General features: G+C 40.4%; 1 protein-coding gene across 9 annotated transcripts in view; it reads left to right on the top strand.

Annotated features, from left to right (window-relative positions):
- The window catches only part of POLE2 (DNA polymerase epsilon 2, accessory subunit), a 59,543-nt gene that overhangs the window by 29,807 nt on the left and 15,731 nt on the right, over positions 1-14,005 (top strand). For 8 of the 9 annotated variants that reach the window (XM_065548779.1, XM_065548778.1, XM_073997346.1 and 5 more), the window contains 3 exons: positions 683-739; positions 1,172-1,220; positions 2,435-2,507. In XM_065548779.1, coding sequence (XP_065404851.1) covers positions 683-739; positions 1,172-1,220; positions 2,435-2,507 — 179 coding nt within the window. Of the gene's footprint in view, positions 1-682; positions 740-1,171; positions 1,221-2,434; positions 2,508-14,005 lie in introns of those variants that run through there. The other variant, XM_073997347.1, reaches the window with a different exon arrangement.

The raw sequence follows: 14,005 nt of genomic DNA, 5'->3' as shown, positions 1-14,005 counted from the left end.
TGTCTCAAAATAAATAAATAAATAAATAAAATAAAATAATGGCTGTTCAGCAGAGAAACCCATTTCCTCTCTCCATAGGGCCTGTTTTACAATGATGTAAAAATTAGGTCATGTTCATTTTCATATTAGACTTTTTGTTAAATAAACTTTTGTAACAGTCAAAAAAACCAGAAAACAAAAACACAAAAAACTTTTCTCAGTTACCAAGTGTCTTTTTCGTTTGTGGTTGGTTTCCTGAGTAGACATCAGGACAGTGTCTTGTCCGGGAGCCCAGTTTGCATAGCCTGAAATTAGGCCCCTAGTGACCTCTGGATAAACAGAGAGTACTGGGTTCAATCAATCTGCAGAGTATGTCCTGGTCACTTGGAGATGCTGTTGGCTGTCTTAGAAGGTACCTGGGGAGACCCTCCGTATGGCAGACATTGAGTGTCCCTCTTGCCATTTTTTATCTGTAGGAGTCATTCTCCATTTTGTACCTGTGAGGAGTCAGAATCTCAGTTAAGTGATTAGTCTGGGGTTATCAAACTAGTAAATGGAAGAGCCTGGACTAGAAATCATAGCTGATTTTTAAAATCCACTTTTCTCCCTACTGTATTCTGTTGTCAAACTTGTAGTTTCATTTTTTGGTCATAGTTTTCATTGTTACATAAATGTGGATTTATTTCTTTTCATTTTTTTTTAGGGAAAATTTTTTCTGGAAGATCCTACTGGAACAGTACAACTAGACCTTAGTAAAGCTATATCCTTCACTTGTCTGTATTTTTTAAAATCTGCATTATGTGAATTGGGGAAATTGATTATATATCCTTCTAAAACTTACCTATTTGGGTTCTCAATGTAACTTCTCTATGTTGCTGGTATAGGAATATAGAGATATAATCCTAAACAGAGACAGAACAACTTTAATTTCCTCTTATTTGAAGAATCTAGACGAATGACTGACGAAGTTTATATCATGGTAAGAATGATCCACCCTGTCAATATTACCAAGAATTAAACATGAGGACATTTAAACCTAAATTTTTTAAAGCTCTTTCTAAGCTGTGGTCTATTCACAGTTTCAAATGGGAAGTCTTTGAATTTATTATTTAGAAGCCTTATTGGTCTCAAAATGTATGTTGACTTTATTACTGCCTCAAGAATAGAATTATTTTCCTCAGCTGTTGTATACCAGTTCCATAGTGGTTTATACACAGAGGCATGCTTTGTCTTAGCAGAAGGTAAGTCAGTATACTTTGTTACTGTCCTCCTTCTCATTCTCCAGTAAAACTATTTCTGCTTTGGGTAAAATATGTTAACATGATATAATTTGGGATACCATTAATTAGAAGAGCATATTTTTGGCAAAATAACTCTTAGACTGTTAATGGGCTAATAGATATCTTTTTGGGGTGATGAAAATGTTCTGAAATTAGATAGTAGTAATGGCTATACAACTTGTGAATATACTAAAAATCACCAAATGATACACTTTTTTTTTTTTTTTTTTTTTTTTTTTTTTGAGACAGAGTCTCACTATGTCACCTAGGCTGGAGTGCAGTGGTGTGATCTCGGCTCACTGCAACCTCCGCCTCCTGGGTTCAAGTGATTCTTATGCCTCAGCCTTCCGAGTAGCTGGGATTATAGGTGCATGCCACCATGCCTGGCTAATTTTTTGTATTTTAGTAGAGACGGGGTTTCACCATGTTGCCCAGGCTGGTTTCAAACTCCTGAGCTCAGGCAATCCACCTGTCTTGGCCTCCCAAAGTGTTGGGATTACAGGCATGAGCCATGCCCGACCTGAATTATGCACTTTTTTTTTTGTTTTTTTTTTGAGACGGAGTCTCACTCTGTCGCCCAGGCTGAAGTGCAATGGCACAATCTCGGCTCACTGCAAGCTCCACCTCCTGGGTTCACGCCATTCTCCTGCCTTGGCCTCCCTAGTAGCTGGGACTACAGTTGCCTGCCACTACACCTGGTTAATTTTTTTTTTATTTTTGTATTTTTAGTAGAGACGAGGTTTCACCATGTTAGCCAGGATGGTTTCTTGTGATCCGCCCACCTCAGCCTCCCAAAGTGCTGGGATTACAGGCATGAGCCACTGCGCCCGGCCCTGAATTATATACTTTTAAAGGGTGAATTGTATAGTATGTGAATGATATATCAATAAAGTTGAAAAAAACACTTAATTTTATATAGGGCCATAAAATGAAACATTTCCTAATATGTATTTCAACACGTACTGCCAAACTGAAAAGCGAAAAGTTATGAATCTATTTCTATTTTATGAACTTTATAAGTTGAGACTCTGTGGATCTAAAGTTGAGTCTGGCAACCTCTGTAATTAGTTCACAGGGCATAAGACTAGCCTGACATTACTGCTTTGTTGTAACATAATTTTGTCCTTTCAAACACAGAGGATTAGACAAATGAAAGTGATGTTACTTTTTTTCAGGTTGGTTTGAAGATCAAGTGTTTCATGTCAATGCCTTTGGATTTCCACCCACTGAGCCCTCTAGCACTACTAGGTATTAAAATGTTTGGTTTATACTCTACGGGAATTTGGTAATGCTGGCAGGAGTGAATGTAAGATAGTACATCATATCTCAGTTACTACAAGGTGTCAGGCTTTGTGTCAGAATGGAAAGAGCAATGGAAAATGAGAATTAGAAGACTGGATTTTATATGTAATGTGAAAACTCACAGATTGGCCAAAGATTAGTTGCAATACCGTCTTTGTACTTCAGCTTTAACTGGGAAAGATTTCCAGTCTATCTGTTTTATTTATCTTTGGGGTTGATGAGAGGTTCAAGTGAGATAAGAGAGATAGAATAACACTTAGAAGAATATAATTCCATGTTAATATAAAATTCTCACTTTTATATTCTAATGAATGAAAGTTATGTGAGGTAGCTTATAGCTCCTTAATATAAGTAAAAGCATCATAATACTAGAGCTATTCCAAAATGGCCTTCTCTTAGAGGAACTGAGCTCCCTGTCACTTGAGTTATTTGGGCAGAGGCTGTATGATAGTATAAAAGTTGTACTTGGTGGCTCATGGGTTGAAAGTAGTCTATAGACCTTTCTTTCCTTCTCCCCACTTTGAGGTGTTTAAAAACATTTTGAGTTAGTTTCCGTTGTATAAAAATTAGAAGATTTCTCATAAAGGTCTAGGTTTCGGAGTTCTCTTTTAACAGTAGGATCTGGCAATACAGTGCCTGAATTTTCACATGGCAAAAACTAAACTGCAGTGGTTGCCCACTTTGGGCAGGGCAGGTATGTCTGCCCTAGTTACTGTCAGTGGACTGCTGCTTTGCTATTTGGTGTTATCTTCTTGGAGCCTGTAAGCATTCGAATTTGCCACTTCTGGGGGAATTAAAGTAGTTGACTTCTAATCATGAGATTCTGTATGATGGTGATGATATCAAAAGGAAGCATAAGGATTAAGATTTTAGTTTTATCAGGAGGCAGAGGTTGCAGTGAGCTGAGATCGCGCCACTGCACTCCAGCCTGGCAACAGAGCGAGACTCCATCTCAACAACAACAACAACAAAGATTTTAGTTTTAGTATGCCTGTATAAATTCAGGGTGAAAATGGCAACATTTTCTGGCTGGGAGTTTACTGGCAGGGCAGCCTTTGCAGAGCATCTACTCTTCCTGTTGAAGTGACTGAGGGAAAGGTACTGATCTTGCTAAGGAGAACACAAGCCCTAATCAAGCCAAGCTCACCTCGAGCTTTTGGTGAGTGCTTTTGGTGCAGTTTGTGGCTTTTTCCAATATGGTAAGTTTCCTTTGGAATATGTTTAGAGCAAAATTGCCATTGTTGTGTGTGTGTGTGTTTTTTTTTTAAATTATTATTATACTTTAAGGTCTAGGGTACATGTGCACAATGTGCAGGTTTGTTACATATGTATACATGTGCCATGTTGGTGTGCTGCACCCATTAACTTGTCATTTACATTAGGTATATCTCCTAATGCTATCCCTCCCCTCGCCCCCCACCCCACAACAGGCCCCAGTGTATGATGTTCCCCACCCTGGGTCCAAGTGTTCTCATTGTTCAATTCCCACCTATGAGTGAGAACATGCGGTGTTTGGTTTTCTGTCCTTGCGATAGTTTGCTGAGAATTATGGTTTCCAGCTTCATCCATGTCCCCAAAAAGGACATGAACTCATCCTTTTTTATGGCTGCATAGTATTCCATGGCGTATATGTGCCACATTTTCTTAATCCAGCCTATCATTGATGGACATTTGGGTTGGTTCCAAGTCTTTGCTATTGTGAATAGTGCTGCAGTAAACATACGTGTGCATGTGTCTTTATAGCAGCATGATTTATAATCCTTTGGATATATACCCAGTAATGGGATGGCTGGGTCTAATGGTATTTCTACTTCTAGATGCTTGAGGAATCGCCACACTGTCTTCCATAATGGTTGAACTAGTTTACAGTCCCATTAACAGTGTAAAAGTGTTCCTATTTTTCCACATCCTCTCCAGCACCTGTTGTTTCCTGAGTTGTTTTTTTTTTTTTTTTTTTTTTTTTTGAGACGGAGTCTTGCTCTGTCACCCAGGCTGGAGTGCAGTGGCCGGATCTCAGCTCACTGCAAGCTCCGCCTCCCGGGTTTACGCCATTCTCCTTGCCTCAGCCTCCCGAGTAGCTGGGACTACAGGCGCCCGCCACCTCGCCCGGCTGTTTTTTTTTTTGTATTTTTTAGTAGAGACGGGGTTTCACCGTGTTAGCCGGGATCGTCTCTCGATCTCCTGACCTCGTGATCCGCCCATCTCGGCCTCCCAAAGTGCTGGGATTACAGGCTTGAGCCACCGCGCCCGGCCGTTTCCTGAGTTTTTAATGATTGCCATTCTAACTGGTGTGAGATGGTATCTCATTGTGGTTTTGATTTGCATTTCTCTGATAGCCAGTGACGATGAGCATTTTTTCATGTGTCTGTTGGCTACATAAATATCTTCTTTTGAGAAGCGTCTGTTCATATCCTTTGCCCACTTTTTGATGGAGTTCTTTGATTTTTTTCTTGTAAATTTGTTTAAGTTCTTTGTAGATTCTGGATATTAGCCCTTTGTCAGATGGGTAGATTGTAAACATTTTCTCCCATTCTGTAGGTTGCCTGTTCACTTGAATGGTAGTTTCTTTTGCTGTGCAGAAGCTCTTTAGTGTAATTAGATCCCATTTGTCAATTTTGGCTTTTGTTGCCATTGCTTTTGGTGTTTTAGTCATGAAGTCCTTGCCCATGCCTATGTCCTGAATGGTATTGCCTAGGTTTTCTTCTAGGGTTTTTATGGTTTTAAGTCTAACATTTAAGTCTTTAATCCATCTTGAATTAATTGTTGTATAAAGTGTAAGGAAGGGATCCAGTTTCAGCTTTCTACATACAGCTAGCCAGTTTTCCCAGTACCATTTATTAAATAGGGAATCCTTTCCCCATTTCTTGTTTTTGTCAGGTTTGTCAAAGACCAGCTGGTTGTAAATGTGTGGTATTATTGCTGAGGGCTTTGTTCTGTTCCATTGGTCTATATCTCTGTTTTGATACCAGTACCATGCTGTTTTGGTTACTGTAGCCTTGTAGTATAATTTGAAGTCAGGTAGCATGATGCTTCTAGCTTTCTTCTTTTGGCTTAGAATTGTCTTGGCAATGCAGGCTCTTTTTTGGTTCCATATGAACTTTAGTTTTTTCCAATTCTGTGAAGAAAGTCATTGGTAGCTTGATGGGGATGGCACTGAATCTATAAATTATCTTGGGCAGTATGGCCATTTTCACGATATTGATTCTTTCTATCCATGAGCATGGAATGTTCTTCCATTTGTTTGTGTCCTCTTTTATTTTGTTGAGCAGTGATTTGTAGTTCTCCTTGAAGAGGTCCTTCACATCCCATGTAAGTTGGATTTCTAGGTATTTTATTCTCTTTGAAGCAGTTGTGAATGGGAGTTCACGCATGATTTGGCTCTCGTTTGTCTGTTATTGGTGTATAGGAATGCGTGTGATTTCTGCACATTGATTTTGTATCCTGAGACTTTACTGAAGTTGCTTATCAGCTTAAGGAGATTTTGGGCTGGGACAGTGGGGTTTTCTAAATATATAATCATGTCATCTACAAACAGGGACAATTTGACTTCCTCTTTTCCTAATTGAATACCCTTTATTTCTTTATCCTGCCTGATTGCCCTGGCCAGAACTTCCAACACTATGTTGGATAGGAGTGGTGAGATAGGGCATCCCTGTCTTGTGCCAGTTTTCAAAGGGAATGCTTCCAGTTTTTGCCCATTCAGTATGATATGGGCTGTAGGTCTGTCATAAATAGCTCTTATTATTTTGAGATACGTCCCATCAATACCTAGTTTATTGAGAGTTTTTAGCATGAAGGCTGTTGAATTTTGTTGAAGGCCTTTTCTGCATCTATTGAGATAATCATGTGGTTTTTGTATTTGGTTCTGTTTAAATGATGGATTATGTTTATTGATTTGCATATGTTGAACCAGCCTTACATCCCAGGGATGAAGCCCACTTGATCATGGTGAATAAGCTTTCTGATGTGCTGCTGGATTCGGTTTGCCAGTATTTTATTGAGGATTTTTGCATCAATGTTCATCAGGAATATTGGCCTGAAATTCTCTTTTTTTTGTTGTGTCTTTGCCAGGCTTTGGTATCAGGATGATGCTGGCCTCATAAAATGAGTCAGGGAGGATTCCTTTTATTTCTGTTGATTCAGTAGTTTCAGAAGGAATGGTACCAGCCCCTCTTTGTACCTCTGGTAGAATTCGGCTGTGAATCCGTCTGGTCCTGGACTTTTTTTGGTTGGTAGGTTATTAATTATTGCTTCAATTTCAGAGCCTGTTATTGGTCTATTCAGGGATTCAACTTCTTCCTGGTTTAGTCTTGGGAGGCTGTATGTGTCCAGGAATATATCCATTTCTTCTAGATTTTCTAGTTTATTTGCGTAGAGGTGTTTATAGTATTCTCTGATGGTAGTTTGTATTTCTGTGGGGTCAGTGGTGATATCCCCTTTATCATTTTTTAGTGCGTCTATTTGATTCTTCTCTCTTCTGTATTAGTCTTGCTAGCAGTCTATCAATTTTGTTGATCTTTTCAAAAAACCAGCTCCTGGATTCAATGATTTTTTTGAAGGGTTTTTTGTGTCTCCATCTCCTTCAGTTCTGCTCTGATCTTAGTTATTTCTTGCCTTCTGCTAACTTTTGAATGTGTTTGTTCTTGCTTCTCTAGTTCTTTTAATTGTGATGTTAGGGTGTCAATTTTAGATCTTTCCTGCTTTCTCTTGTGGGCATTTAGTGCTATAAATTTCCCGCTACACACTGCTTTAAATGTGTCCCAGATATTTTGGTATGTTGTATCTTTGTTCTCATTGGTTTTAAAGAACATCTTTATTTCTGCCTTCATTTTGTTACATACCCAGTAGTCATTCAGGAGCCGATTGTTCAGTTTCCATGTAGTTGAGTGGTTTTGAGTGAGTTTCTTAATCCTGAGTTCTAGTTTAATTGCACTGTAGTCTGAGAGACAGTTTGTTATAATTTCTATTCTTTTACATTTGGTGAGGAGGGCTTTACTTCCAACTATGTGGTCAATTTTGGAATAAGTGTGATGTGGTGCTGAGAAGAATGTATATTCTGTGGATTTGGGGTGGAGAGTTCTGTAGATGTCTATTAGGTCTGCTTGGTGCAGAGCTGAGTTCAATTCCTGGGTATCCTTGTTAACTTTCTGTCTCATTGATCTGTCTAATGTTGACAGTGGGGTGTTAAAATCTCCCATCATTATTGTGTGGGAGTCTAAGTCTCTGTAGGTCTCTAAGGACTTGCTTTATGAATGTGGGTGCTCCTGTATTGGATGCATAAATACTTAGGATAGTTAGCTCTTCTTGTTGAATTGATCCCTTTACCATTATGTAATGGCCTTCTTTGTCTCTTTTGATCTTTGTTCGTTTAAAGTCTGTTTCATCAGAGACTAGGATTGCAACCCCTGCTTTTTTTTGTTTTCCATTTGCTTGGTAGATCTTCCTCCACCCCTTTATTTTGAGCCTGTGTGTGTCTCTGCACATGAGATGGGTCTCCTGAATACAGCACACTGATGGGTCTTGACTCATCAGTTTGCCAGTCTGTGTCTTTTAATTCAAGCATTTAGCCCATTTACATTTAAGGTTAATATTGTTATGTGTGAATTTCATCCTGTCCTTATGATGTTAGCTGGTTATTTTGCTCATTAGTTGATGCAGTTTCTTCCTAGCATCGAAGGTCTTTACAATTTGGTATGTTTTTGCAGTGGTTGGTACCGGTTGTTCCTTTCCATGTTTAGTGCTTCCTTCAGGAGCTCTTGTAAGGCAGGCCTGGTAGTGACAAAATCTCAGCATTTGTTTGTTTGTAAAGGATTTTATTTCTCCTTCACTTATGAAGCTTAGTTTGGCTGGATATGAAATTCTGGGTTGAAAATTCTTTTCTTTAAGAATGTTGAGTATTGGCCCCCACTCTCTTCTGGCTTGTAGAGTTTCTGCTGAGAGATCCGCTGTTAGTCTGATAGGCTTCCCTTTGTGGGTAACCCGACCTTTCTCTCTGGCTGCCCTTAACATTTTTTTCCTTCATTTCAACTTTGGTGAATCTAACAATTATGTGTCTTGGAGTTGCTCTTCTTGAGGAGTATCTCTGTGGTGTTCTCTGTATTTCCTGAATTTTAATGTTGACCTGCCTTGCTAGTTTGGGGAAGATCTCCTGGATAATATCCTGAAGAGTGTTTTCCAACTTGGTTCCATCCTCCCCGTCACTTTCAGGTATACCAGTCAAACGTAAATTTGGTCTTTTCACATAGTCCCATATTTCTTGGAGGCTTTGTTCATTTCTTTTTGCTGTTTTTTCTCTAAACTTCTCCCTTCATTTCATTCATTTGATCTTCAATCACTGATACCCTTTCTTCCAGTTGATCAAATCAGCTACTGAAGCTTGTTGCATGTGTCACGTAGTTCTCATGCCATGGTTTTCAGCTCCATCAGGTCATTTAAGGTCTTCTCTACGCTGTTTATTCAAGTTAGCCATTCGTCTAATCTTTTTTCAAGGTTTTTAGCTTCTTTGCGATGGGTTCGAACATCCTTCTTTAGCTTGGAGCAGTTTGTTATTACCGATTGTCTGAAGCCTTCTTCTCTCAACTTATCAAAGTCATTTTCCATGCAGCTTTGTTCTGTTGCTGGCGAGGAGCCGCGTTCCTTTGGAGAAGAAGAGGCGCTCTGATTTTTAGAATTTTCAGCTTTTCTGCTCTGGTTTCTCCCCATCTTTGTGGTTTTGTCCACCTTTGGTCTTTTATGATGGTGACGTACAAATGGGGTTTTGATGTAGATGTCCTTTCCGTTTGTTAGTTTTCCTTCTAACAGTCAGGACCCTAAGCTGCAGGTCTGTTGGAGTTTGCTGGAGGTCCACTCCAGACCCTGTTTGCCTGGGTATCACCAGTGGAGGCTGCAGAACAGCAAATATTGCAGAACAGCAAATGTTGCTGCCTGATACTTCCTCTGGAAGCTTTGTCTCACAGGGGCACTGGGCTGTATGAGGTGTCAGTCAGCCCCTACTGGGAGGTGTCTCCCAGTTAGGCTACTCAGGGGTCAGGGACCCACTTGAGGAGGCAGTCTGTCTGTTCTCAGATCTCAAACTCCATGCTGGGAGAACCACAACTCTCTTCAGAGGTGTCAGACAGGGAAGTTTAAGTCTACAGAAGTTTCTACTGTCTTTTGTTCAGCTATGCCCTGCTCGCAGTGGTAGAGTCTACAGAGGCAGGCAGGCCTCCTTGAGCTGCAATGGGCTCCACCCAGTTCAAACTTCCTGGCCACTTTGTTTACCTACTCATGCCTCAGCAATGGCAGATGCCCCTCCCCCAGCCTCACTGTGTCTTGCAGTTTGATCTCAGACTGTTGTGCTAGCAGTGAGCGAGGCTCCGTGGGCATGGGATCCTCTGAGCCAGGTGTGGGATATAATCTCCTCGTGTGCCGTTTGCTGAGACTGTTGGAAAAGTGCAGTATTTGGGTGGGAGTGTCCCGATTTTCCAGGTACCGTCTGTTACAGCTTCCTTGGCTAGGAAAGGGAATTCCCTGACCCCTTGCACTTCCCGGGTGAGTCGATGCCCCACCCCACTTCGGCTCACACTCCATGGGCTGCACCCATTGTCTGACAAGCCCCAGTGAGATGAACCGAGTTCCTCAGTTGGAAATCCAGAAATCACCTGTCTTGTGCATCGCTCACGCTTGGAGCTGTAGACTGGAGCTGTTCCTATTCGGCCATCTTGGAACCTCAAGCGCTGTGGTGTTTTTGTTTTGTACAAGCTTCAAAATTACTACTTTGGAATGAGAGGTATATTTGAGTTGGCTGGCTGTCAGTTTACCATTTATTTCTCTTTAGCCAAGAGATCATTATTATAATGTTTCAAATAATTTTCCACTTAAATTATACCATTTTCTCTACATCCAGCTGTTCAGTATATGCTTAGTAAACCACAGGACTGGTAATGAGGTGTAATAAAGTACATTAAAATGAAATAATCATTTTATTCCTGTTAGGATTATAAATTACTTTTCTCTTAAAATACCTTCAAAATACAAAATTCAGGGCACTAAATCTGGTGGTAGACAACTCAACAACTAATATTTTACTGAGTTTTTTTATGTGAAAATACTGTTTTAGAAATAAGTGCAAATAGGTCTACAGTATGGTCCTATCCTAAAGAGATTTACACTGACTTAATACCCTCCCTACCATTGTGTAGTTAATGCAAATAATTTTTTTTAATGGAAGATGTGAGTAAGGCTTTTCTGAAGTTTAATTTCTCAATATTTAGCTTAATAGGTGTTTCTGTGATGCTCTGGTTTATGTTTGGGTATATGCTTAACTGAAATCATCATATAATTGCATCTACTTACTGCATTCCTCTAGCAACTGCAAAATTATTACTGTACCTTTGAAAATGCCAGTTGGTCCACTTGGTGGGAACAATATCAGTTACCATGTCTAAGGGCTTACAGTGTACTAAGTACTGTGCCCTATCTGCTTTCTGTACATTATCACTTTTATTCCTTCTAGTAAACCTGTGCAGTAGACATGAGTTTAGTTTTTTTGCATTTGAAGAGTTAGGTTAAGAAGTGTTGATTTGGGAGGCTGAGGTGGGTGGATTGCTTGAGCTGTGGAGTTCAGGACTAGCCTGGGCAACACGGTAAACCCTGTCTCTATTAAAAATACAAAAATTAGCCAGGTGTGGTGGCATGTGCTTATAGTCCCAGCTACTTGGGCGGGACAATCGTTTGAACTTTGGAGGTGGAGGCTGCAGTGAGCCGAGATCCTGCCACTGCACTCCAGCCTGGGCGACACACTGAGACTTTGTCCCTCTACCCCCCAAAAAAAAGAAAGGTTGGGTAATTTGTCCACGGTCACAAACTTTTTTTTAAGATGTAGTTTCACTCTTGTTGTCCAGGCTGGAGTGCAATGGCACCATCTCAGCTCACCACAACCTCTACCTCCCGGTTTCAAACGATTCTCCTGCCTCAGCCTCCCAAGTAGCTGGGATTAGAGGCATGTGCCACCTCACTCAGCTAATTTTGTATTTTTAGTAGAGACGGAGTTTTGCCATGTTAGTCAGGCTGGTCTTGAACTCCCGACTTCAGGCGATCCACCTGCCTCAGCCTTCCAGAGGGAGGCTGGGATTATAGGTATGAGCCACTGCGCCTGGCCCAAACTTTTTAGTGTTAGAGATGTGCTTTGATCCCAAGGTTTCTGACTCAAGCTGGTATGCTGCATTGGAAAAGTAGTTGGGTCTTTAAAAAAAAAAGTTTTTTTTCTCATTAATAATGTAGTTCATGATTGCAAAAAAAAAATTAGAAAATATATAAAGGCACACAAAAGGAAAGGAAAATCACCTGTAATTTTACTAAACAGAGAAAACACTGTTAACATTACATTTTATATGTATATACAGTTGTGTATTACATAACAGGGATACATCGTGAGAAATGTGTTGTTAGGTGATTATGGCATTGTGCAAACATCACAGTGTACTTACACAAACCTAGATGATATAGCCCACTGCACACCAAGGCTGTATGGTACAGCCTGTTGCTTCTATGCTACAAACCTGTATGACATGTTGCTGTATTGAATACTATAGGCAACTGTAACACAATGATAAGTATTTGTCTATCTAGATTGTAGAAAAGATAAAGTAAAACTATGGTGTAAAAGATAAAATTGGTACACCTATATAGAGCACTTACCATGAATGGAACTTGCAGGACTGGAAGTTGCTCTGGGTGAGTTAGTAAGTGAGTAGTGAGTGAATCTGAAGGCCTAGGACATTACTGTACACTACTGTAGGCTATTAACACTGTACACTGAGGCTACACTAAATTTATTTAAAAAGAGTTTTTTTTTTGAGACGGAGTCTCGCTCTGTCGCCCAGGTTGGAGTGCAGTGGCGTGATCTCGGCTCACTGCAAGCTCCGCCTCCCAGGTTCACGTCATTCTCCTGCCTTGGCCTCCTGAGTAGCTGGGACTACCGGCGCCCGCCACCACGCCCGGCTAATTTTTTGTATTTTTAGTAGAGACGGGGTTTCACCGTGTTAGCCAGGATGGTCTCGATCTCCTACCTCGTGATCTGCCCGCCTCGGCCTCCCAAAGTGCTGGGATTACAGGTGTGAGCCACTGCGCCCGGCCAAAAAAGGTTCTCTTTCTTCAGTAAGAAATTAACCTAGGCTGGGCACAGTGGCTCACACCTGTAATCAATCCTAGCACTTTGGGAGGATGAAGTGAATATCGCTTAAGGCCAGGAGTTTGCGACCAGCCTAGACAGCATAACGAAACCTCATCTCTACCAACAACAACAACAACAACAAAATTGGCTGGGTGTGGCAGTGTGTGCCTGTAGTCCTAGCTACTTGGTGAGCTGAAGTGGCAGCATTGCTCGAGCCCAGGAGTTCAGGGCTGCTGTCAATTATGATTGTGCCACTGTACTCCAGCCAGAGTGACAAAGCAAGACCCTGTCTCAGAAGAAAAATTTTTTAATGAAATTAACTGTAGTTTACTATAACATTCTTACTTTAGAAACTTTAAAAAACTTTAAACTTCTTGATTCTTTTGTAATAAACAGCTTAAAACAAACACATTGTACAGCTGCACAAAAATTGTTTCTTTATATCCTGATTTTGTAAGCTTTTTTCTTTCATTGATTAATTGACTTACTGACAGAATCTTACTCCTCTCTTCAGGCTGGATTATAGCTCACTGCAACCTCAAATTCCTGGACATAAGTGTTCCTCCTGCCTCAGCTTCCCAAGTAGCTAGGACTGCTAATTAAAAAAAAATTTTGTGTAGGGATTAGTGGGGGAGGGTCTCACTATGTTACTCAGGCTGGTCTCGAACTCCTGGCCTCAAGCAGTCCTCCTGTCTCAGCCTCCCAAAGTGCTGTGATTACATGCATGAGCCACTGTGCTCAGCCACTTTTTTCCATCTTTATATTTTCTAAAAATGTTTTTTGTTAAAAACTAAGACAAATGTATTAACCTATGCCTATACACAGTTAGTCATCAGTATCACTATCTTTCACCTCCACATCTTTTCCACTGGAGGGTCTTCAGGGGCAATAATTCATGGAGCTGCCATCTGTAGTAACAATGCGTTCTTCTTGAAGGACCTCCTGAAGGACCTGCCTGAGGCTGTTTTACAGTTAACTCAAAAAAAAAAAAAAGTAGAAGGAGTACACTCTAAAATAATGATTAAAAGTACAGTAAATGTTTACATATTTACTAGTAACATAGTCATTTATTATTGTTATCAAGTGCTACATATTGTACATTATTGTATGTGCTCTACTTTCCTGCAACTGGCAGCTCAGTAGGTTGTATACACCAGGGTTTCTACAAACACAGTAATGTATGGCACTAGGACATTTTGACAACTAAGATGTCACTAGGCCATAAGAGCTTTTCAGTTCCATTGTCATTCTATGAAACCACTCATATATGCAGTCTGTAATTGCCAAAATG

This window comes from Macaca fascicularis, chromosome 7 (genome assembly GCF_037993035.2).
Source record: "Macaca fascicularis isolate 582-1 chromosome 7, T2T-MFA8v1.1".
In the NCBI taxonomy this organism is placed as follows: domain Eukaryota; kingdom Metazoa; phylum Chordata; class Mammalia; order Primates; family Cercopithecidae; genus Macaca; species Macaca fascicularis.
This window is presented reverse-complemented; position numbering and strand designations above follow the sequence as displayed.